At 45.3% G+C, this 25992-nt stretch overlaps 1 protein-coding gene across 4 annotated transcripts in view; it reads left to right on the top strand.

Annotated features, from left to right (window-relative positions):
- Positions 1 to 25992, top strand: part of PDGFD (platelet derived growth factor D) — a 225880-nt gene that overhangs the window by 131535 nt on the left and 68353 nt on the right. For 2 of the 4 annotated variants that reach the window (XM_047070564.1, XM_047070563.1), the window contains exons 2-3: positions 21467 to 21653; positions 24333 to 24513. In XM_047070564.1, coding sequence (XP_046926520.1) covers positions 21467 to 21653; positions 24333 to 24513 — 368 coding nt within the window. Of the gene's footprint in view, positions 1 to 21448; positions 21654 to 24332; positions 24514 to 25992 lie in introns of all 4 variants that reach the window. The other 2 variants (XM_047070561.1, XM_047070560.1) reach the window with 1 other exon arrangement.

Below are 25992 nucleotides of genomic sequence, written 5' to 3'. Positions count from 1 at the left end.
GTCAAGGTCAGATTTTCTCCTTCGTCACAGTGTGGAGGGAACCAAGCGTTTTGGGAAATTGAGGACCTCAGACGGGTAAGAGCCGTGCTTTGATAGTGACGTAGAAAGTACAGTTATTGTACTGTCACACCCCGAACAGCAATCGGGAAAACATTACTCTGTAAGCAGTCCTTTTGTCCAGTCTGTTCGCGAAAGCCACAGAACTTAGCGTAGCTGTCTCTCTGAGGTGTCGAGTCCAGATGTCAGTCTTGAACACTATCCCAATGGGATCCGTGAAGTTAGAACTTGAAAATACTAAGAATAGTAGGAAATCAGTTGGGTCCACACTGTGGGATAAGAACTCTACTTTGACCGTAGCCTGACTGTTTTAAGAAAACAAACTGAAGTCTGCAGGTTTATTCATGTCAGCCTACATGTATTCTACTATTAGCATAAAACGCCCCCTCATGGGGCTCAGTCGGTTAAACGTCCAGCTTCGGCTCAGGTCATGGTCTCGCGGTTCCTGGGTTCAAGCCCCGCATCGGGCTCTGTGCGGACAGCCCAGAGCCTGGAGCCTGCTTCGGATTCTTTGTCTCCCGCTGTCTGCCCCTCTCCTGCTTGCTCCCTCTCTCTCAAATATAAATAAACATTAGGATACAATACAATACAATACAATACAAATTCCGCCTCTTTAGCTAATGGTTAAAATCTGTTCTATCCTAGTTTGCAACGTTGCTCTTTAACAAATTTCTGGTCTTTGTGTATTGCATTCTGTTTTTGTTTTTTGCTACATTAAGTGGGGAAGAAAATAAGGAAGGATGCTCTCTCCCTTGTATCAGAGCCCTGGTCAGGACTCTGTACTTTGTCTGCACTGCTCATATACTTAGTTACTCACCCCTCTTCCACCATGCTCGGACCCAGGGTGTGACCATAGCTTCTCCAACACTGTCCATCTCAGCAGCCCTCCTGACCTTGGAAGGTTCCCTACATACATGTATTTGTTAGCTATTTGAAGAATAAGCTGTGTAACAGCCATCCCAAAACTAAGTGGCTTGACTTATTCTCATGTGTCTGGGGTCAAGTGGATTTGACAGACCTAGACTAGGCTTGTGCGGTGTTGCCTTCTGCGTTAGGTTCGATCCACATCTGCTCCGTGTGTCTCCCGTGTTTGTCCTAATAGGCTGCCCGATACACGTGCTTTTAATGGCAATAAAGAAGCACAGGAGCGTTGTACAGAGTCATAGGGGGACCCCTAAGGTCTAGGCTCAGAGTTGGCCCGTCAGCACTTCCTCCTGTGTTCTGTCGTCTCAATCCGTTTGAATTCCCAAGCCCAGCCTCACCAGGGTAGGAGGATGAAGTGGGTGACTCTAGGGGCGCTGCTAGAAAGTCATATGGCAAATACGGAGGACCCTGTAGGAGGGTGAATAAGTGAAACGATAGTGACCGTAACGCACTTAAGAGTCGACCCCAGTGCCCTTTTCTCTCCCAAAACACTGCTATGCAAGGAGGCTCTAGAATACTTCTTACTAACGCTCGTGATTCAGTAGGTCAGACCGAAGAGAATCAATCCGTTTCTAGTTTTCTTTAGGAAACTCAATGTGAGCCACAGACCTGCTCTCATTCCCAGAAATCCTTTGCTGTTCGTCCACAATAAGATAAGGAGCTTGTGCCAAATGTAGATTAACTCTGACCCTATGTGCACTATTAGTCTACTGGAATTGTTTATTGTAGCAAGAAATTTTTGACGAAGGAATCTATATTCTGATTGTCAACCTGGCCCAAGCTACTCATTACATGGCATTTTAAGTAGCCTTACCCTGGAACTTGTCTAGAAAAATGGATGCCTTAATCCAGTATTTCAGTTCTTTCACTAATTCTCGATTATACGTAAATCCCCAGAACTGAAGTTAAACCATAACGAATTCAATACCTTTATATTCGTATTAACGGTCTTGTCTATTTGAAACTGTTCCATTAGTAGTATAGATCCACACAGGGAATATTGTAACATTAGGATAGATATCAAACTCGGCACTTACGTAAAGGCACAGGAAGAATGGACTACGAGATATGACCACGTCCTGCTCCGTACTCTTAAAATATAGTTGTTCCCTTAGATTTAAATAGAAAAATATGTCTTCCATTGCCTTTTCAATATACTTTAGAAACAATTTATCATGTTCCCTGACGTGTACAAGGTACCTATCAAATTACAGCGGTGGCAGAATAAAATAATTATTAATACTTTTCTGTTTTGGCATCCATATTATCTCATTCTTGCTAGATTGGAACATATTTTCCATTTTTTATTTTCATTTAGGAGCTATCAATAAATTATGAGTAATATCTTTGGCACATTGAATGGATAAGATCGTGTCACATTTTGTGGGATTTATGTTTTCAGTGCACAGTCACAGTCATGTCAAACTTACTAGAAAAAAAATTAATGAAATAGCTTCAGGGCCTAACATTTCTAGAAATAGTCAAGGAAAGCCAAATATAAAATATTTAAGCGTATGTCTCCGTGTCTACATTTTATTACATAAGTTACTTCTTCTCTCCGAAGCAATAAATCGGCCTCCAAAACTGCCTCACATATCTGAACTCCTGAAATGTTTGCTGCTAGAATTCATTGTTCATTTACCCCTTTGTGTTATTTTTCTGCGCATCTGCTTCATTACGTGACATCTCTTATTTCTGCTCTAGATTTTGAAAAGCATTTCCACTTTTATTAAGGGGGCTAGGGGGTTTTGTAACCCTCCCACAGGAAAGCCAATGTTATCACTGTTTTGCAGATGAAGAAAATGCCTCCCAGAATCGATGATTTTTCCCAAAGACACACAGCTAGAAAGGAGTACCAAACAGTCCATTCAAACACACCTTTAAAAAAAAACAAACAACTCATTCATATTAGCCCTTTTACAGTAAGGGTAGCAGATAGAACAGGCGTGAATAGTCACTTACCCTGCTCAGTGCTCAGGATTGATCATAATTGCCCTGAGGCTCTGTCCCCAGGGCACACGGCGGCCTCAGAAACGTGATTCTCGGTGCACTGCTCCAGGGAGAGTCGCGTACGTTTTTGGAGTTGGCATTCAGGATGAAATGCATTTTGATTTTCCATCTCTGTACCTTGCTTTGTTAGGGTTTATGATTTTTTTTTTGTACTTACGCCCCATAACCTGTATCGTTGTACTTTGCACAAAATAATAAATGCTAAGTAACTGTTGATGGTTTATGGTTAAATCGGTATGAGTTATAATGGGCCTCATGTCGTGCCAGGCACCGCTCTTTGTGGTGGAGTTTCAGGATGAATCCATTCACTGGGGCATAAGAGGGAGGCAGAGAAGGGGATACGAGAGCAGACAGGTGTGTGAGGGCCAGGGCCCCAGCTATGCGGTGCAGACAACTGCCGTATCTCACCCCTGAGAAGTGGGAGCCCCGCGGGGTATCATGGGAGTTAGACAGACCCCCTGTCCCCACAGAAAACGTTGTAGTTCACAGAGGCAGCCTAGCAGGGGCACAGGTCGGGGGGGTTGCCTGCACGGTGTGTGAATCTGGGCTTCAACACTGCAGATGAACCAACTCGGTCAACAGATGGCCTGGTTGCTCCCCTTTTCCTGTACTGCCTCCGTCTAGGAAAATGCACACAAGTATCCTGCTTTCAGAATATTCTGGATTTCACTCACTTGTTCAGTATAGGGTGAAAGCCTTTTATTATCTCCCACTGGGTCTCGATACCACAGTGAATGAGAACCAGTCTTTATTTTCCAGAAACTTCTTGTCTCGGAAACAGAGGATAGGAAAAGAATGAATGCTTCAGGCAAAGTCAGTGAAGCAAAACACATGTGAAGTTTTCTGTCACAGTGTCTGACCCGAGAAATGTGATAGTCCTCCCATCATCCCCACTTACCACCTATCCTCATAAGGTCCTCTTGATTCTCTTATAATTAAAAATCCTCTGTCTCAAGGGGGAACGGCAGCAGTCACTACTAGTTTTCACATCTTTCTCGAGGTACAAGTGACTGTGACACATGTTTACAAAAGGGCCTTTTTAGCAAATGCCAAGCATCCCGTCACTGACACTTGTAGCAAATATTGTGCACTTTCTTTCTGGGAGGCTCTCCTGGGGATCGCCGGATAAGGCTTCAGCGCTTCTGCCCCCAGATTAGCATCCTGCCAGGTGCAGACAGGGTCTGCCGAGCCAGCCTTTATAAGACACGTGTCGGGAACCCACAGAAAATCCCACACGTGGGAGAAGATATCAAGACTTCTCCACTTTGTTCTTAAACACTTCCGTGTTGAAGCATGTGGGGTGTGTGGAGATTGCTAATCGAAAGGACTACCCTTTTCGTCAAGGAGGCAGGTGAGGGGCTGTGCCCTTGGGTTCAGGTAACAGTGAGGACCGTGTTGAGGGCCAGACTGGAAACCGGGCCTGGAGAGCACAGGAACAGCAGACTACGATTTGACCGCAGTGGCCAGGAGTAGAGGCCATATTGAATTCTATTTAATTTTACTTTATTATTTTACTATGTTATTGTATTTTTTATTCCATTCTACTTTTAAGTTTATTCATTTAGTTGAGAGAGAGAGTGAGCAGGGGAAGGGGCAGAGAGAGAGAGAGAAATAGAGGGAGAGAGAGTCCCAAGCAGGCTCTGTGCTGTGCACGCAGAGCCCAATGTAGGACTCTACCCCACACACCGTGGGATCGTGACCTGAGCCGGAATCAAGAGTCAGACGCTTCACGGACGAGCCGCCTGGGCTCACCAAGGTTTCTGCTTCCTTAAAGAGAGACTCCTGTGGGGAAAAGCCCTTCCTTGGCCTCTGCACCACCCTGTGAGGAGATGGCTGGAGTTTCTGGAGCCATCTGTCAGACTCTGAGAACAGCCCGCGGTCCCAGGCTAGCGGAGCAGAGAGGTGGGAGCCCATGACGCGATCTCAAAGCCTTGACTTAACCAACCCTGAAAATGTTCTATGTCCAGACTTCTTATTCGTGGTGACACGTTTGCCTTATTGCCAAGTCACTTTTGTGTTTGTTCCTCTGGTACCTGCAGCCTTAATTAGCTTACGGGATCTGTGAATTGATTGCAGCGTGTGGTGCCGTGCAGAATTTCAGCAGGATTCCAGCTGCAAATATTTCTGGAGAGCTTACCCCTCTTCAAAAATTGATAAATTGAGAGGGAATGTATTTCTGTGGAGATTGGGGACTCTGTGGCACGAACATGAAGTGAATAGTAAAAACCAGCTGGTATTCAGTGTAGTTTCCACATGAGCTCCTTATATGCATGAAAGGATTGTCTCTGGGTCCCTGTGTTTAACCAAAAGAGAAATTAGAAGTAGAAAGTGTGAGAATAGCTACATTGGACACACATGCAAAACTTACACGACACCGTGATTTGGTGAAACATGACATTCTCGATAGTCTAATGCATCTTAATACACTGGTACTTTTTAATTTATTCAGAGGTCTCACTTCCTAAAACCCTGTTTTGTTCTGTATGTGTGTGTGTGTGTGTATACACACATGTATATATATGTATATATCTTTAGGTCTAATGGAGAGAACATATACTAGTTAGAAAACCCTGCTTTTGCATGTACTGTTTTATTTAAGGAAAATGTCAAAGATATCATTTTCCTTTGTGCACAGGTGCTTTAAAGTGGTTTTTTAATATTCCAGATGCAACGACAATGCTGTCTTTTATTTTTTATTTTGAAGTACCAAGAGATGACCTATAGTGCTTCTTGCCTCTGCAACTGGTCTTTTTCTAAGATTAACTTTGAAAAAAATGTCGCTTCCTTCACACCTGAGACCCCCGGAGAATAAACAAAATGTGCCTTTCTTTTTCAAGCAGTAGCCTGTCAGTCTGAAAAACAAACTGCACCGTCCTTCCGTCGCTGGCTTCTCCTAGCGGGTCTCTGCAGCAGTCTCACAAAGGATTGCTCACAAAGGATTAGCCAGTGTAAAAGTTAGAATTTTATTGAGTGTGTTTCAGGAGAAAATCTAATAAAGTGTAAGAGAAATTGGTCATGGTTTATGAATGAAATAAACAATATTGTAATAGGAGTTCAGAACAACAGATCCAGTGGCAATATCCTTGAAGCCTTAGATGACAGCAGAGGAAAAGTCTATTTTTTCCTCTTTTGCAAAATCCACCATCACAGAAGAACCCGGAGGTTGCGCCTTCTCCCGCAGGGCGTCGTACTTAGGGTGAAAAACATCGACCTGGCGCACGGTCTGAGAGTAACTCCTGGTTCCTGGCAGGTGCTCTCTGAGATCTGGGTAAATGCTTAAAGATTGATGGGCTGCTTTGGGTCTTGTCCCAGAAAATAACTTCAGATTCTTTTCTGCTAGTTGTGGGACAGACTAAGTATTTTTAATATATGCACTCCCAGGGAAGCCAGACAGATGCTGGTATATCATTCGTCATTTTTTCCGTGTAGCCTTCCAGTTTTGTAGCGTAAACCACAGTACGAAGATGCCCATGTGAGTTCACAAATTGATTCCCTTTAGCAATGCATGTACACACCATTAGCATTCTCAATACTCATTAAATGCTCGGATGAACTGTCCTTTGTTAGAGCGCAGACCTTTTTTTCTATCACATCTGAAAAAATGATTCTAGAGGATCCCAGGTGTGGTCCAACGAGAGAGCGAGCTTGCCTTATATTGACATATACTTCATACGCTAAGGGGATATTGCAAGTGTCTTAATCTCTAAAGGACAATATGTATTAGAGTATTTACAAGTTTCTAGTTTGACTCTCTACCCACCCCCGTCTCTCTCTCATACACGCACACACACACACACACACACATATATACACACATACACACACACACATACACACATACACACACACACACACACACATATATATATACACACACATATATGTATGTGTGTGTGTGTATGTGTGTGTGTATGTATATATATATATATATATATATGTATATCCATATGTTAATTGTTTAACTTAGTTGGCCCTTTCATGGATGATGTTATTTGCTATGACAGTTATGCTTTAAAATGATGGTTACAGAGAGTAAGCAGGGTAATCCTACTTGAGATGGAAAACAGTTTATTCTGCAGTGTCATCTACCAACTCCGATAATTCCTGTACTTGTTCATTCATTCACTCTTGTAACAAACACTAAAGCAACATCCACTTGATCATAGGGACAGCGGGTGGTGCTGAGGATTGTCATAAGCTTGGTGGTGACCAGCACCAGAGCCACTGGACGTGCACAGCCTTGAGATGAGGGCGGAATAAAATCCAGGGGATATTAACACACGCGTTCCCGTGTTTCCCCTCAATCGGCTTACTGGTTACAGACATCTGATGTCTACTATTTAAAGAGTTGGTTGATACAATTAAGATAAGTCATAGAGTCAGTGATATAGAACAGAATCGTCTCTGTTATGTCTAAGCAAGGCAGTTTCTGTTTGTGAATATGGGATCATAATGAGGACCAATAAGGCTCCCTTGAGCTCTTAATAGACCAGTAAACGTTCAGCACTTGTTGTCGTACCTGGGACGTGTTTAGTAAATACTAACTCTTTGTGAAAATTATTATTGTAATCGAACATTTACAGATATTTTGAAGAACATGTAAATAACGTGCTACACAAATTTAATTTGCCCACAAATGTCTTTAACCTAGGCAGGAAAACCACCCAGTGTTTCCGTGTCACTCCCAAGCAAATATTCACTCAACAAGTATTTGTTGTGTATAATCTGGTTGAACAGGTAAGAGGAAGCCTAAATGTAGAGTGTGAGTCAGTGGTGGAGTGGTGCAAACCAGGATTGGCAAAAACATGCTTCTGTCCCTGTAATTCAGGACCTGTGACAGACGTTGTTAATCATTTCCAACGGACGCTGGCTCAGAATCCTAAGAGAGAATTTCAGGAAGTCAACACCATTTAAGTTTACTCACTAGGTGAAACTCATTTGCTATCTCTAACAAGGCAAGTTCTAAAGAAGGTCAAGGTCACAGGGCATCTGGGTGGCTCAGTCGGTTGAGCTTCAGCTCAGGTCATGATCTCACAGTTCGTGGGTTCGAGCCCTGCATTGGGCTCTGTGCTGACAGCTCAGAGCCTGGAGACTGCTTCGGATTCTCTGTCTCCCTCTAGCCCTGCCCCTCCCCTACTTGTGCTCTGTCTCTCTCTCAAAAATAAATAAAATGCAAAAAAAAAAAAAAAGTTCAAGGTCACTTACTCAAATGTATTTTTCTGGCAACTCAGCAACATTTTTCTTTTTCCATAGCCATCTAGGGATCATCTAGGAACTCTCTGCCCCTACCCATTTCTCTCCCGACTGCATCTCCCACCACCGTTACAATGATTTATCTTGAAAAAGCAATGGGATGTTATTCCATGTATGGATAGGTCATGCTACTGGTTGGGAAACATAGACACAAGTCAGGCCTTCCCTTCACCATGGGGTAAGCGAGAAGAGCTTTGTGGTGGTCACTTCCAGGTCACTCCACCTGCTGGAGGTTTGGGCTGGCCACATGAACACCAGTGGATAATTCTTCACCCCCCAGGTTCCTCCTGCTGTGACTGTTAATATTACAGTCGTGATGCCTCATTAGCTGGGGCCCCTGAGTGAGAAAACAGGAAGCAGGCCCCCCCCCACCAGCCCAAAGTTGATGGATGTGTAGTATGAGCAAGAAATAACCTTTTATTAAAACCAGTGAGACTTTGGCTGGCGCAGTCTAACCTTTTCTGAGTGTGCATGGGATGAGGGAAGAATCTGGAGGAGGCCCACCAGATCCAGTAAAGGTACTGGTGAGACTTGTTCGCATGAGATTGGACGAGAAACAGAAGGCTGGCTCCGCTCCCAAGCTCCACCCGCTGTAAAACCCGACGTGGCTTCATAGCAGGAGCTTCTGTGGGGAAAACACATCCGCTTTGAAACAAAGCTTGTTTTAACAAAACGGTAATAGCATGAATTGATCCATAAAAGTATAACCTCTTTTGGTGCATTATCCCCATGAAAGTCCCAAGTTCACGCCTTTTCTCAATTGCGTCTCAAAGGTCTTCAAAATTATTTCTCTCCTTCAGTATTGAGACGGAGAGCCAGTGACCTTTCTTGTAACCAGAGTGTGTGTGTCTGAGTGTGTGTGTGTGTGTGTGTGTGTGTGTGTGTGTGTGTGTGTGTTTTCCTGATTTGCTTAGCTTAGCACTTTTGGACTCAGAATTTTTTTAACGTTTATTAATTTTTGCGAGAGAGACAGAGCATGAGCGGGGGAAGGGCAGAGAGAGAGGGAGACACAGAATCCGAAGCAGGCTCCAGGCTCCGAGCTGTCAGCACAGAGCCCGACATGGGGCTCGGCTCGAACCCATGAACTGTGAGATCATGACCTGAGCTGAAGTCGGACGCTCAACCGACTGAGCCACCCAGGCACCCCCAGGCCTCAAGAATTTCCAGAAAGATTGAGGAATGCTGGGAATCCGTGTGCATTTCCTGCTTAATTAATTGTCCTCTCATTTTTGGCTCCTGTGAGTTACTGATCTCTAGAGCAAACGATTCTCTTGAAAGCTATCAGCTTTTGACAGATAGATGTTTATCACCATCACAATGTATGAATTATTTGCATTAATATGTCATAGCTTTGACAATTCTTTGACCTATTCTGAGATATATAGTAATTTCTACTGCCTTTAATTTTATTGTCTGAGGTAGGGAGGGAATTTATTTTCTTAAGGCCCAGTGACAGGTCAAAATTTAGCTTTATGTACTTGTATATATCTTCTCAGCCTTGGTCCTGTAAAGTGCTTGATTCTTTCTTTACAAGAGAATATGGATGAGCTATCATTTCTCCGCTTTTTATTGTATGCATATTTTTCATTTCTTGTTCCACACACATTTGTATGCATAAAAACCCTTTAATTTTAGAGCTCCATTTTAATGCAAACTTTATAAAGGCATTTGAAGTGACAGTTAGATATCCAAATGTAAATTATACTTCATCCATAAATGGTGCTGCGCCTGAAAATATATGAATTTGAAGTAAGGTGGATGGTTCTCTCTTAAGCATGACTAAACTTACACAAAACTCTGTCCCAACCTGCTCCATTTCCTAGCAGTTGGACCGTCCTACACTATTTCCCTATTTTGAAATATTAATATTTGAGGGGCACCCGGGTGGCTCAGTCAGTTAAGCATCTGCCTTTGGCTCAGGTCATGATCTCATGGTTCATGAGTTCGAGTCCCACATCGGGTGAACGTGAGCCCTGCTTTGGGCGAGCCCCATTTCTCCCTCTCTCTCTTTCTCTCTCCCTCTCTCTGTCCCTTGCTCATTTGCTTCCTCTCTCTCTCTCTCAAAAAAAAAGAAGAAGAAAGAAACATTAATATGCAAAAAAAAGTGTTTTTTTGGTATTGAAAAGTGACTCAATCTGTAAATAGCACCAAGGCCATGCAGCTTAATAAACACATAAGCATAATTATAGATCTATGTAATGTCTTCGTGTCTATTTCATGGGAGGTGATTAATGCACATATCAAACATAGACATAGGTATATACAGAGCACAAATCATAAGGATCCTTATATTAACTCCCAGTTTTCTTCTTGGATTTGATGAATCTTTAGTCACATGTGATTAGAAAAATGCTTTCTCTTTGTCACATGAATCGCGTTTTTAATCTCTGGGCTTTTTCAGAACCATTGTCTTTGTTCCCCCCTGTTCAGATTCCGCGGTGGTTTTGTTGGACTGACTGCTTCCTCCTGAAACTTACCCTGTAAAATAACTTCAGAAACTTCTCACTCTCTGTGCATACTCAGAGTTCATACTTCAGTCTTCCTGACGATGTAAGGATACGATTTTTCATATAATTAGTGTTTCCTAGAGAAAAGGCTAAAAATACTTTTTCCTGGGTATGACTTTCCTTTCTGTTTTGTCTGTTATCTTTCTATGTCTCTGAGCTGTGTTGCCAGTGATTAAAGCAGATAATTTTTGTCGTTACGATTGTCTTGTTTTCTAGGTTCACATTAGGATAAGTGAAAAGTTCTCTGATTCTGTATTGCTTTCTGTCATGCCACTCAGCAGTGCCCATCCCCACCTACCACAGTTCTGAGTGGTATTATTCATTTCTCTTCACATCCTTCACGTGTCAACAACATCAGAAAACAAAGGTCTACAGTAGAAGAAAAGAATTATTGGGGAAATAATTAATGTGAATTATCCTGTTTTAATTTTTATTTATTATTAGTTTTTTAATGCTTATTTTTGAGAGAGAGAGAGAGAGAGAGAGAGAGAGAGAGAGAGAGAGACAAAGCGTGAGCAGGGGAGGGGCAGAGAGAGAGGGAGACAGAGAATCCGAAGCAGGCTCCAGGCGCTGAGCTGTCAGCAAAGAGCCCGACGCGGGGCTCGAAGGCACGAACCGTGAGATCATGACCTGAGCCGAAGTCGGACGCTTAACCGACTGAGCCATCCAGGTGCCCCTTTAATATGAATTATCCTAATGTGATAGAATACAGTATGGCTGTTTTAGGGCAATCTTTAACTTCACTGACTTTAATTTCCTAAATCTAGACCAAAAATAATTTTCATTTGATTATAATTTTACAATCACTTCTATAATATACCTATAAAGTAGAAGCCATTTTGCAGGAAAGAGTATAGAGTAATCCCCCCGCCCCTTACTTGCCATCTCACTTTCCACGATTTCGGTGACCCCGGGTCACCTGTGGTCAGGAAGCAGGTGATGTAAAGTTGTAAAGTTCTGATGTAAAGTTGAAAGGTCAGGAGTAACCTCATGCTTTATCACAAGGCTGTGTCATTTACCTCGCTGCGTTTCATCACCTCACATCATCATGAGAAGCGTGAGTACAGAATAAGATATTTTGAGGGAGAGAGAGAGAACGCCCACATTCATTAAGTTTTGTCACAGTATCTTGTTATAATTGTTTTATTTCATTAGTATCTGCTGTTGATCTTTCACTGTGTCTAATTATAAAGGAGGCTTTATCAGAGGTATGCATGTTTAGAGAAAACATAGTGTAGATAGGGTTCAATACAATCTGTGGTTCCAGGCATCCACGGGGGTCTTGGAACATGTGGCCTGTGGCTCCAAGAGGCTACCGAAATCGCTCACCATTGTGTGATGACCCAACAAAACCTCGTGTGTTAAAAGATCTCGTGAGGTGAGGAATAATCACTCTCACGTGGTACTTTGGCCATCGCCACACTCCTGGTGACGGTTTCTGGCAAACGTGCAAAAAAGAATTCATGGTACTTTGTATTATCCTATGTTGCTCGACTCAGATTCTTCAAGAAGAACAATTTTGAGCTCAGGGAATTATCAAGTGAGGTTAGTCTCCAGAAACACTCTCCAAATTGTTACTCTGAGGAAGTTTGTTTACAAAACATTAACACTTTGGCGCGAGCCAAAAGGAACTGTAATTAAAAAAAAAAAAAAGATGCCGAACTGGCAGACAACCAACTCCCTCCTCCCCGAACCTTCGTAATTAGAAAGGTTTTGTATTACGGCTGGAGTTCCTAGAAAAATCTCTGCTGGAGAATTGAAAATAAACGGCTGACGTTTAATCTGCTTTGTGCGCGAGTTGCTTAAAAGCAGAGTGAGCACAGGTGACTTGTTGGAGAGCTGATCGGGGGTCTGGGGGGGCCTTGTGCTCACCAGGAACATGGGACAGGTGTGCCCGAGTCTCCTTCGTGAGCATGGCCCCACCAAGACACCCGGCAAGGCGTTAGTTCAGTGATGGCACGCTTCGGTGCCTTAGGAAACACGGAGGGGAGAGATGTTAAGAATGCTCTCATGCTGATTTTTAAACTAACGTTCCTAATGAAGTCTAACTTACACCTTTAGCACCACAGCCCTGTGCTTTTGAAGTTAGATGATTTTGCATAAATTGTCTCCTAATTAAATTCCACTTCATCCCCATTGTGTGTCTTAGGGTCTGTCCTACACATCGACCTACTCGTTTTAGAATTAGGGACTCCGTGCCCTACACTCTTCCGTTCTCTCCACCTCTCCCTCTTTCTTGTTTGCGTCTTCAACGTGCACTGCGCTGCCTCTTGCTAATGAAGGTACTATTTTGCATTCTAGGATGTTTTTCTATCTTTCTATACTGTGTTGTTAGCCACTGAGGGAGAATGCGAAGATAATTGTGGTAATCCCGATCTTAACACATTAGGCAGAGCTGAGCTCACTGCTCTAAATTCCACGCTTACGTCAGTCACCCGACTCTGCAGGTTGTCAGGTAGATCTGAGCGTGACCCCCACACGCAACAGCAGATTCTCCTGCTTTTTTTTCTCCCAGTGTTGTCCTTCTTTTTCTTGTTCCCTGGCTTTTTCAGCGTGGTACAGCCTGCTTGCATAGTCAACACGGTGGCACAGATTTTGATGGAAATAGTACAGAATAGGAGGAAGGACCTTTCAGTGGAGCTCTCCCCACAGTGTAGCCCCCACAATGTCAGGCCCACTGGCTACATCAAAATGGACATCTTAGAAATACATTTTTCTGCTTTATTTCTGATAAAGCTCCCTTTTATGTGTTGTCTTACTTCGAGATACCCTTCAGTTTTTAAGAAGTCCGAATACGCATTTTATGCAGAAACGTCCATCCGTGTGTGGATGTAACGGATACATCTTTTACATTTTTTAAGGTTATGTATTTATTTTGAGAGAGACAGAGACAGCATGAGCCGGAGAGGGACAGAGAGAGGGAGAGAGAGAATCCCAAGCAGCCTCCGTTCGCACTGTCAGCACGGAGCCGACAGTGGGCTCAATCCCACGAACCGTGAGATCGTGACCTGAGCTGAAATCAAGAGCTGGACACTTAACCGACTGAGCCCCCCACACACCCCTCAGATATATTTTGAGAGTCTCCCCTTGCCCACACTAGCAGGCACTGGCACTCCTTTTCCTCAAGGAATGTAGCATCCTGCGTATGATTTTTTTCTTTCCACTCTCCTACGAGACCTTCAAAGAAATTATAAAGCACCTTTCAGTATCTTCAGTTTTTGTCTCCTGTATCTAACCAGCCTCACTTAGCTTTAAAAGGGGCTAAACACAGAGTACATTGTTCCCGCATTAAAAGATTTACTTAAACTCTTCCATAATGTGTTCAGCACAGATTGATGTATGAAGGAGCTACTTAGGTGCCTGGAATACTTTTCTAGTATATAAGAAATAAAAATTTTCCGGGTGCCTGGGTGGTCAGTCGGTTAGGGCCTGACTCTGGATTTCAGCTCAGGTCATGACCTCACGGTGTGTGAGTTCGAGCCCCACATGGGCCTGCTTGGGATTCTGTCTCTCCCTCTCTCTCTGCCCCTCCCTTGCTCACCCTTTCTCTCTCTGTCTCTCAAAATAAATAAATAAACATTAAAATAAGAAAAAAAAAGAAATAAAGGTTGTTTGTGTTGGAACAATCGTTAGAGTAACCCACTTGTACTCTTATTTTAGATGACAAGGTACAACTGTGTATAAAATTATGGTCAGACAGAAGTGTCTATCCCATTGGAGATTTTGGACTTGAGATTCCATTTCCCCATCTCTGCCTCGCCCTTGACTACTTAGTCATGGTCAGACCACTGGCAGGTGCAACCTCTTGAAAGAAAATGGTCACGTCACTTGGACCCGAAGTGAGTCTTGAGTGCCACCTTACACAGACCCTGAAGTATGAGTTTAAGAACCAGGAGCCACAAAGAGGACATGGTGTGTGGAATCCTGGAGTTGGTCATGGTGGGAAAGCCACCAGGGTGACAACACCGACCGTGGGGTTGGACTGAAGTCCACTCTTACACACACCGGCCTCTGCAGCAAATCACTTTAACTTCTCGCTGCTGGTTTCATTACCTGTTGAAGTCACAAAGCAAAATTAAATTTAAAAGAAAAAGCAGAATGAGAGCAATGATATTTACTGCCTCCTTTTTTGTTACATAAACTTATATTTATGATGGACTTACAAAATTGGATTCTTACAACCACTGTTGCTCCCTGCAAAAATCAAGTAGCCTCGTTGTGGTTGTTTAGCACTGGAAGTGGGACTTCTTCGTTTGTATATCATTCGGCTATAGTCTGGGCCAGCGCCATTTCTGTGATCTAGTGCATAATTACAGAGCAGGCATTTTACAAATGAAGTTTTGTAATATATCGCTTTGCAAGTTAGGACTTTCCTGACTCAGTGACCGTTCTTTGTTTTTGCCTCTTGGCTGCAGAATAGAGTTTGTGACATCAGTCGTGCCTCTGGCTCCTGGACGGGGACAGTGGGGCAAACGGGTAGGCCTGGACTGTTGTGCTGAATTTGTGTGAGCACCAGGTGCAGTCTGTAATTCTACCGTTGTGTTCCGATGGAATCGTTGATCAAGCATTTTCATCCTTATGTAGCCACTGAGCATTTGGCCTCTGCATTTTAGGTTGTCATAGATAACATTACGACCTGAGAAGAAATAAAAGCATTAGCATTATTCATGATTTCATCTGTTCTTAAACATTAAGTTATGGATCACCACGTATCTCTGTTGGAACCAGGAAGGACTCGATTCCATGAAATGGAGAAAGCTATGTCGGGGGTTGACCCGCAGAGTTGGTAGGTAGACGACTCAATTCCATGAAATGGAGAAAGCTAGGTCGGGGGTTGACCCGCAGAGTCGGTAGGTAGGCGACTCGATTCCATGAAATGGAGAAAGCTAGGTCCGGGGTTGACCCGCAGAGTTAGCGCGTAGGCGACTCAATTCCGTGAAATGGAGAAAGCTAGGTCGGGGGTTGACCCGCAGAGTCAGTGGGTAGGTGACTCAATTCTGTGAAATGGAGAAAGCTAGGTCAGGGGTTGACCCGCAGAGTCGGTGGGTAGGCGACTCGATTCCATGAAATGGAGAAAGCTATGTCGGGGGTTGACCCGCAGAGTCGGTAGGTAGGCGACTCAATTCCATGAAATGGAGAAAGCTAGGTCCGGGGTTGACCCGCAGAGTCGGTAGGTAGACGACTCAATTCCATGAAATGGAGAAAGCTAGGTCAGGGGTTGACCCGCAGAGTCGGTGGGTAGGCGACTCGATTCCATGAAATGGAGAAAGCTAGGTTGGGGGTTGACCCGCAGAGTCGGTAGGTAGGCGACTCAATTCCATGAAATGGAGAAAGCTAGGTCCGGGGTTGACCTGCAGAGTCAGTGGGTAGGCGACTCAATTCCGTGAAATGGAGAAAGCTAGGTCAGGGGTTGACCCGCAGAGTCAGTGGGTAGGCGACTCAATTCCGTGAAATGGAGAAAGCTAGGTCCGGGGTTGACCCGCAGAGTCAGCGCGTAGGCGACTCAATTCCGTGAAATGGAGAAAGCTAGGTCGGGGGTTGACCCGCAGAGTCAGTGGGTAGGCGACTCAATTCTGTGAAATGGAGAAAGCTAGGTCAGGGGTTGACCCGCAGAGTCAGTGGGTAGGCGACTCGATTCCATGAAATGGAGAAAGCTAGGTCGGGGTTTGACCCACAGAGTCGGTGGGTAGGCGACTCGATTCCATGAAATGGAGAAAGCTAGGTCCGGGGTTGACCCGCAGAGTCAGCGCGTAGGCGACTCAATTCCGTGAAATGGAGAAAGCTAGGTCGGGGGTTGACCCGCAGAGTCAGTGGGTAGGCGACTCAATTCTGTGAAATGGAGAAAGCTAGGTCAGGGGTTGACCCGCAGAGTCGGTGGGTAGGCGACTCGATTCCATGAAATGGAGAAAGCTAGGTCAGGGGTTGACCCGCAGAGTCAGTGGGTAGGCGACTCAATTCTGTGAAATGGAGAAAGCTAGGTCCGGGGTTGACCCGCAGAGTCAGTGGGTAGGCGACTCGATTCCATGAAATGGAGAAAGCTAGGTCGGGGGTTGACCCGCAGAGTCGGTGGGTAGGCGACTCGATTCCATGAAATGGAGAAAGCTAGGTCAGGGGTTGACCCGCAGAGTCAGTGGGTTGGCGACTCAATTCTGTGAAATGGAGAAAGCTAGGTCCGGGGTTGACCCGCAGAGTCGGTGGGTAGGCGACTCGATTCCATGAAATGGAGAAAGCTAGGTCCGGGGTTGACCCGCAGAGTCGGTGGGTAGGCGACTCGATTCCATGAAATGAAAAAGCTAGGTCCGGGGTTGACCCGCAGAGTCGGTGGGTAGGCGCCTGTGGACCAGAAATGATGAGGTGGAGGAGGCTCCGAGGTCAAAGACAGGAAAGCAAGTCCCAAACAGGTCAGCAGCTGGTGAGGTCAGATGGAAAACTGAACTTGAGGTGTGGAGTCATAGCAAGGAGGTGCAGGAACCAGGAATGTCAAGAATAAGAAGCAAAGTAGTAGACCATGTGAGATGGTCCTCAAGGTGAGTGGTTCTCCAACTAGGGAGCGTTTGCATCACCCGGAGGGCCATTACAACAAATAGTGCTGGTCTCTACCCCCAGCTTTGCTGCCTCAGTAGGTCTGGGTAGGGCCCGATCATGTGCATTTCTAACAAGCTCCCAGGTGATGTTAATGAGTCTGATTTGGGAACCCCACTTGGCTGTTCTAGATGAATCCCAGACAGAAGTGATGAGGCCTACAGTGACTTTTCATGAGCTCCTTTGACACTCGGTTGGATGAGTTGAGTTTGTTTAAAGGGTTGGGGACAGAATCAACAAATACAACATTTGGCGTGGGTTTTTTTCCATTTTAATTGGTTTTAAAAAAAGATGAAATGCATAACTCAGAGTTTATGAGGATGTAAACTTCCTTCTGTGTGAGAATATATAATAAGAAGTTACATTCTTGCCATATAAACTTGCATGGAAACTGTTGTCTATGAAAAGTGTTTCATACTTTTGTGGCTCAACAGCTCCCACCACGCTCTGGTTAAAGGTGTGTGCTCTGAAGAGTCAATGCCTAGGGTCAAATTGTGATTCACCACTAGCTCTGTGCCCGGAGCTAACAAGTTTCTTACATGCTCTGAACTTCCTCAGTCACGTGGGGGATATTTACTAATATCATAGGGTTGTTGCAAGATTGAGTGACTATCATATGCTTACTGGGGTGCCTGGCGCATAATAATTGCCCCATCGATGTTAGCATGATTGCACACCACAGTAAATGCTCTCATTCAGAAGAGTGACTTCATCTATAAGACTTGGTGGTAATTCGGGGTAAACCCGGTATGTTGGGTCTGTACTGTAATTCATTATAACTCTTCTGCCGAAAACAGCCCTGAGTCGGCATGAAGTTATACACTATATGTAAACAGTGTGATTCACAAGTCAGAGCAGATTACAGATAGCAAAGAGTCTAAAACTGCGTCTACCAAATTTAAGACTAAGGAAGAGTGGTTAAAAGCATCAGGTCTGGGGCCGGAGAGCCCGGGTTAGTGCTCTGACTCCATCCTTTACCTGCTCTGTGACTTTAAGAAATTCCTTGACCTCTCTGTGCCTCAGAATCTTCATCTGTAGAATGGCAGTGATAGCCACATCGCAGAGTTGTTACAAACGCTCACACACGCATACAGTGTCCTATTTGTAAACAGTTTACATGCAAAGTGCTTCAACAATGTCTGGCCCAAAGTGAGCAGTATAAATGGGGTCACTGTCATTCATGTGTGTGTATATGTATATTTTGGCAGGATTTTGATTTTTTTAAAAAATTTTTAATGTTTATTTTTGAGAGAGACAGCATGAGCAGGGGAGGGCAGAAAGAGAGGGGACATAGAATCTGAAGCAGGCTCTAGGCTCTGAGCTGTTGTCACAGAGCCCGACACGGGGTTTGAACTCACAAACTGTGAGATCATGACCTGAGCTGAAGTCAGACGCTTAACTGACTGAGCCACCCAGGCGCCCCAGGATTTTGATTTTTAAGGGAAAATAAATCAGGAAACTTGATAAAAAAAATTTTTTTTCAGGTTGATATAGTTCAATACAGTGCAGTATAGGTAAATTTGTAATACTGGAAACCAGTTTGTCTTAACCAAACTGTATCAGAAGGAAACTGCACCCCACCACTGCTTTCTTAAGAGTGGAATAAGCATCTCCTGGGACGCCTGGGTGGCTCAGTCAGTTCAGCAGCCGACTTCGGCTTCAAATCTCACGGTTTGTGAGTTCAAGCCCCGCGTCGGGCTCCACGCTGACACTCTGAGCCTGCTTGGGATTCTCTCTCTCCCTTTGTCTCTGCTCCTCTCGCTCTCTCTCAAAATAAGTAAACGACCTTAAAAAGTAAAAATACTAAGTTAGAGAAATATTAAGCAAATAACGCTACTGCAGGAAACACGGCACGGATTATGACGGTAAATCTCTAGTAATGCAAGTGTTGAAAACACCGCAAAACATCATGTTTAGATCCTGTGCTCGGTGACTGACTGTTGATTGACTGGTGGATGGTTGACATTTCTCTTCCTCGCAAACAGCCCTCCCCCATTTCCTACAAGCCCCAGATGACGGTTGAGCAGACAGGCCATTTTCATGGCTACATTTGCAGTGTCAGGTGAAGGGAAGAGAAGAGGGGAAGGCCAGCCAGGAAGAGTGTTTGTCGTTCCCGGGGAGGGCGTGTGGCTGGGCTCACTGGAGGGGGCACAGAGCTGTGCTCTCGCGTCCTGGGTTCAAGTCTGCAGTTCCCATGCAAGACGCTTCTGCATCTCGCGGGCTGTGTCCTCCTCCTCCCTGTGGTACGTGGGGAGCCTCCAGCCGCCCTCCGCATCCCAGCCTTCCCGTGGCTTCCAGCAGCGACGTAAGCCTCCCTGACCCGGCTCGCTGAATTACAGGCCTCGAGTAAACGCTCTGCGGGCAAGCACAAATGGACTGTGGTTGGATGCAGCACCGGCAGGGTCCGCACAGCCAGAATCCAAAGTGCAAAGAACTCTGCGTGTGGGAAGGATGTAGACACGGACCCGCTTGGGCCGTCAGGCTGACACAGGTCTCCCAGCCTTAGGTCAGAGTTCACGGCTTATGGGCACGGCTCGTACCCCCTGCACTTCAGACGCCAGCTGCAGATTTTGGGGTGCCATAACCAACAGGCTATCAATTCAGGGTCCCCCCGTAAACCCGTCAAGTTTGATGATTTGGTAGAACAAGTTGCGGAACTCACGAAGGCACTAGAGTTACAATGACAGTTTTACTGCTAAGTTTTATTGTAAAGAGTGCATTTCAGGACCAGCCCAATGAGGACACACAGGGTGAGATGTGGGGGCTGGCGGCGGGGGGGGGGGAGGGTCCCAAGCACGAAGCGCCCTCCCCAGCAAGTGCACGTGCACCAGCAGCCGGGAGGTTTACTCAAGCTTCCAGGACCAGACTTTTCCCGGGGTTTCATTCTGCAGGTGGGACTGGGAGAATGACTGCTGATGGGACCAGACTCCATCTACAGTGCTCCTTTCCTCCAGGGAGGTTGTGAGGTCAGGCTGATGTCAGGGCTCCAAACCCTCTGCCTTTCAACACACGGTTGGGTTCGTCTTACTGTGTAGCCAGCCCACTTCCGGAAACTGTTGGGGAGGGGGCACAGTTAGTTGCCTCATTAGTATAAACCCAGACGTGGCCCCAGGGCCCACGGTGAATAACAAAGACCCTTCAGTCACCTGGGAAGTTCTAAGTGGGTAGGATTTCCCGGTGAAGAACCCAGCACAAAGACCACACAAGTTCTTTATCATACGACACGTGGAAAATACAAGAATTGGGCCCATAAGTCACGGAAAACTAAGGCAAAGAACTAATGATTTTTGTGATACAGAAACCACTGGAAAATGTCATTTGAATAAAAAATGAGTAGTTATTAGGGGCACCTGGGTGGCGGTTGGTTAAGCGTCCGACTTCGGCTCAGGTCATGATCTCACGGCTCATGAGTTCGAGCCCCGCATCAGGCTCTGTGCTGACAGCTGGGAGCCTGGAGCCTGCTTCCGATTCTGTGTCTCCCTCTCTCTCTGTCCCTTGCCTGCTCACACTCTTTCTCTGTCTCTCAAAAATAAATAAACATTAAAAAAAATTTTTAAAAATGAGTAGTCATTAAGCACCATTGGATCCTTTCATATTTTTCACTCCCTCGGTCATTTGTTCAGTGATATTTCTGGAGTTCTACCTGCGCTCGTTGCTGAAGCTATAGTATCAATGCTGTAAGGGTAGAGAAAAACAGAAAGTTGTTGTTTTGCTTTTTGGGGGGCTTTTTGTGTCATAGGGAAAAATGGAAGGGTTAATGAACTATTTGAAATTATTTACTCATTTTAATGTCGATCTAAACGAACCTGAGTTCTGAGGTGACTTCATGTGCCTCGTCGAAAACTATGTTAAAAGAGGTCTCCAATCACAAAATATCGCCAGCAAGTGCAGACTTGTGAGGACTCGGGGGACTGGGGGTAAGAGAAGGAGTCTGTCCGTTCTGCGTAGAAAGAACCAGAAAGCGGCCGCTTGGTCTCAGGTTGTTAGACGAAATCGCGACGTGCTTTGAAATGTGATGTTTTCAACTGCTGTGTTTTTTTTTGTTGTTTGTTTTTTTTTGTTTTCTCGTAATTGGAACAACATACTAATTTCTACAAGTTTGTGACTACTAACAGACAGCAATCACCTCACAGACTTGTACCGAAGAGACGAGACCATCCAGGTGACAGGCAACGGCCATGTGCAGAGCCCTCGCTTCCCCAACAGCTACCCCAGGAACCTGCTTCTGACGTGGCGCCTGCGTTCCCAGGAGAAGACAAGAATACAGCTGGCCTTTGACAGTCAGTTCGGATTAGAGGAGGCGGAAAATGATATCTGCAGGTGAGTGGGGAGAAACGCAGGTCAGGGGTCACGTCCAAGGGGAAGAAGCGATGGATGTAAAACCTCGCATCGTGCTTTCCTTTGGGGACCCGCCCAGATCCGAGCGGACAAAATACAGGGGGCACAGGCTTTGTCTGCAGAGGGCCCGGTCACAGAACCCCAGGTACGCACCCGTCAGAGCCGGGCCACCGGGCTGCTGGGGAAGGGCCCCTGTGTTGGCCGGGCCTCGAGCAGCCTTTGGGAGCACATAGACGCATCCAGCATCCCGCGGGAGCGTGTAAGGAGCCCCTGTAGGGCTCCGGGAACTGACCCTGGCCATTGTAGCCCGCGCACTGGAAGGTGGTGATGGTGACGACCATGTCAGGGCCTTACCCTGAAATCCTGGGCCTCAGAGAAGAAAGAAACATCACCCCCCCTCAGATGGTCCGTTTGCCGTCCTTTTCTGGGTCTGCTCGATCATCTTGTCCCTTCTAAGCCTGTGTATCGGAGAGCGCCCTGGCTGTTCTGCGAATTGCCTGCTCACAGCGTCGCAGTCACTGAATTAGCATGTAGGGGACGGGAGGGCTTTGTTTCCTTTCTGTGCTTCCCGCACGCACGGGTTCTGCAATGCCAGATCCTTTCAGCAGGTTTATTTTCCTCTGAATAAGAAGAGGGTGCCTCAAATATGGCTGTCCTTTGTCGCATGTTGATTGTGCTGACAGCTTTTGTTGTGTGGCTGTTTCTTCCAGAATAACAGCGGTGCCTGTTACTTTCTAGGACCACAGAGGGTAACGTATGCCAGAAAGCAGACACAAATACGTGCCCCACGCGCCGGTTCACGTTTACAGAGAGGACACACTCCAGCGGGTCTTGTGTCTTGTCACCCTTGAAAGGGAGAACTGATTTTCTGTGCTGGAGAAAGAGTTGGTGCGGAAAAAAAAAAAAAAAAGTGTTTTTTTGAGGACTGTTCAGGGGTGATGGCATGAAAGGGAAGCCAGGTCTCCGTGATGAGGTGAGGTTTTGATCCGGGTAGATGGGAGCTGTGTCAGCACCCATGCCTTGAAAATGGAAGACGCCAAGGGTGGTTTCCTTTCTGGACCTTTCAGCCAATCCAGTTGTGTCTCAAAATTCATGGAGGCAGATAGAGGAGTAAAAGGTAGGGAAGGGGACAGGAAGAAGGAAAAGACAGACTGACTTCGTCTCAGGGAAAAACTACGCTGATGGATTTAAACCGCAAGAAAGTGACCTTTGGTGGTATTAACGAAGTTTCAAGTACACTCACTCTTTGCGCGGTAACTGTGATTTACACATATTGTATATAAAATGCAATGCGCTTGATTTCCTGCCATCTGTTCCCAAGCCTCCTTGATGTTTACATTGTAATATTTTATTGCTCGAATAATGATTCTTTGCGAGTGCTTCTCACCTTCCAAGCACCGCATAAACATTAAGTAATTAATTTACACACCACCCAAGAGATACCCAGCCGGTGAATTTGTGTAAACCTCTTACTTTGCTCAGAGGGAAACTGAGGCAAAAGGACGGAAGGGCCCCATAAATCACCGTCAACGAAGTGTAGTCGCCCAGTCGTTACACGATCCCGCCCGGTCCAGTAAAAGCTCTGTGCCTCCTGGTGGACTTTCTCCATATTCAGCCGCCATGTTTCTCGTGCTGATCCCGCCAGGGCAGTTGTGAAGAACATATCAAGCGGGTTGAGTCTACGACCACTGTTCGCCCAGAGTGCCCATCCTTTGCGTTGTGACTTTAGCATTCAGAGACATTCGGGGAGAGGCAGAGTGACTGATGGCCGGAACTGAAGGGCAGATAGTTCAGCTCACAAGTAGAATGTCCCGAGATTTGGGGTGTCCTGAAAATAAAGCCGATGATCCCTGGAAGATGTCCACTGTGTCCCTGAAGAGAGTCTACTGTGTGATGGAAAGGTTATATGGAACATTGAAAGAGGCCTTCCCCACCTCCTCAGTCCTGGCATTCTGTGTTTCTCTGACCAGCATCAGAGCCGAACCATCCATGGTCGTCACCTCATCCACACCCTGGTTTAACCAGAAAGCTCCAGTATTTCTTAGGGCACCTCCCTCCCCCAAATCGTAATGCTTTTCACTTTGATAACCATCCTAGTTTATTATAGGATCCTTGCAAAAGACAGTTTCCAAAAGGGAAGAGAGCTTTTTATTTTATTTTACCATCTATTTTCTGTAATGAGATGATGTAACATAATGCTGATTCCACATGCTGTATAGATACGGATCATTTCTTAAGGGACCACTGGATGTGGCGAATTAATTAAAAGTGGGAATTGGTTTGAAAACCTTTATATAGTAAATATTTGCGCATGTAATTAAAGCTGGGTCTCCAAAAATAGGACAACAGATTATAATTATTACTTTTCCTAGGAAACCCTTCCAAGCCAGATGTTCAGAAAGTGGCCCATTTTGATGACTGTTGATTTGGGAATACTCATGGCTAAATGTGCATAAACGTTCTTTCAGATTATTGACGTTTGAATTTGAAAGACTGAACCCAAAGACTGGCTTTCCTGTAAAAATTTCTGTAGGCTTTAATTTTCATGTTAGGTGGTAGTCATGAGAAATCACATATGTTACGTTTAATTTCTCCGGGGAAGGATGAATGTCAAAGCGTGCTGTAATCAAAATTTGTTTATTTCTGTCACATTGAAACTAGGTATGATTTTGTGGAGGTTGAAGATGTATCTGAGACCAGTACCGTAATTAGAGGGCGGTGGTGTGGACACAAAGACGCTCCCCCCAGAATAACATCAAGAACAAACCAAATTAAAATAACATTCAAGTCTGATGACTACTTCGTGGCTAAACCTGGATTCAAGATCTATTATTCTTTTGTGGTAAGTATCCTAACCGCCCTGTGATTAAAAGCAGACACTGGTTTCACGAAGTACAGAGATCGTTTTCTATGATGAAACGCAGTGGTGTGAGGGTGAACTGTGTTAATCCTCCGTGAGATGCTCCATTACTGCCCTACGGCCAACATGGTATAAAGCTTTCTGGAGTAAGGAGCACTGTTTTGATCTATTAGGTCAACCCTTGGGTCTACGCATAGTAAACAGAAAAAGGGAAATGGTTGATATTAGTAACGCAGTGTTACCTCTGGTTCAGCTGATGCAAGGTAAATGCAGAGCCAAATAAAAGGCATGTGAGAGTTGAGTATCTTTAGTTCAAAGAGTTGTCTGTGTCATTCCAGCCACAGAGAAGAGTCTGGACAATTTCAGCTGAAATTACCCAGATGTGGGAGGGATCTCTGTCACGATCATGGAGCATTAGCGTTGTCAAGAGTCGTAAAGTTCGTGAACTTCCTCGAGTAGACCCAGGAGTGTGGCACTGTTGTGTTGGCTACACTCCTGCTTAGTCGTGGTCTCACCTCTGCTTAACACCTCCACAGCCCTTCCCAGGTTTAAGTGGATCTAACCGTTGGAAAATGCTCAACCTCTTATTGAGTCAAAATCCGCATGGTAGTCAATTCTCGTTGTTGGGCACATGCGATCAGGTGTCTCCTTTACTCAGTCAGGTATTGAGAAGACTCTGTAAGGTTCCTGCTCACTGTCAGCCTCTGACAGGTGCAGTAGATACCACGGTGAGCAAGACAGGGTTCTTGAGCCCCTGGGAGCTCATAATCTGGTAGGATGGCAGCCTGTTAAAAAGCTGTAATAAGGGAGAACAGTGAACAAAGGCGAAAGTACCGGGTTCTGTGAGTTAGGCTCAGGGAGACATTGCCATAATTTTACCTGTCCGTGACCTTGGCTATCCCTGAACCCTTCTTGTGTTCGTAGTGTGTGACCTTTTATTCTCCCATGAGCACGCTTCATTCCCGTTCAGTCTGTCTTTATCCGTCTTCAAAGCACGGATGTCAAAATCGAACCCAGGGCTACGGATGGAGTCACTGTGTGTTTTGTCTCCCCTCCTGTGGGGTTTTTTTTTTTTCTTTTTCGCATAATAGTGAGCTATTAAATGCTAAGTGAATTCTACATCAGAATAAATGAAAAAATAGCATGAGGCGACACCCCTTCCCGTTTTAATTTGAAAATAATCCATCAGGCATGATTTACGTTACTGCAAACACATCAGTGCTGCTCAGCGTTAAAACTCAAGGGCGAACCTTTGGTTTCTCTGTTTCTGTCTTTTAATGTGTTCAGTGCTGTTCTGTTCTCCACTGTTCATGGGCTGCACAGGCTGGGCATGTTGGGATGGTGATGGATAGGCTTAGGGAAAGACCTCTTTTCCCTTAAAACATCAAGAAGTGTTAGTGCTGACGGATGGACTTTCTGTGAAACTTGACGACTAAACTGAACGGTCCGTAAGTCAGTTAG

The sequence above is a fragment of the Lynx rufus genome, unplaced genomic scaffold (genome assembly GCF_022079265.1).
Source record: "Lynx rufus isolate CCGP_SWC_20201006 ecotype Redwood Valley unplaced genomic scaffold, mLynRuf1.p SCAF_9, whole genome shotgun sequence".
Classification (NCBI taxonomy): domain Eukaryota; kingdom Metazoa; phylum Chordata; class Mammalia; order Carnivora; family Felidae; genus Lynx; species Lynx rufus.
This window is presented reverse-complemented; position numbering and strand designations above follow the sequence as displayed.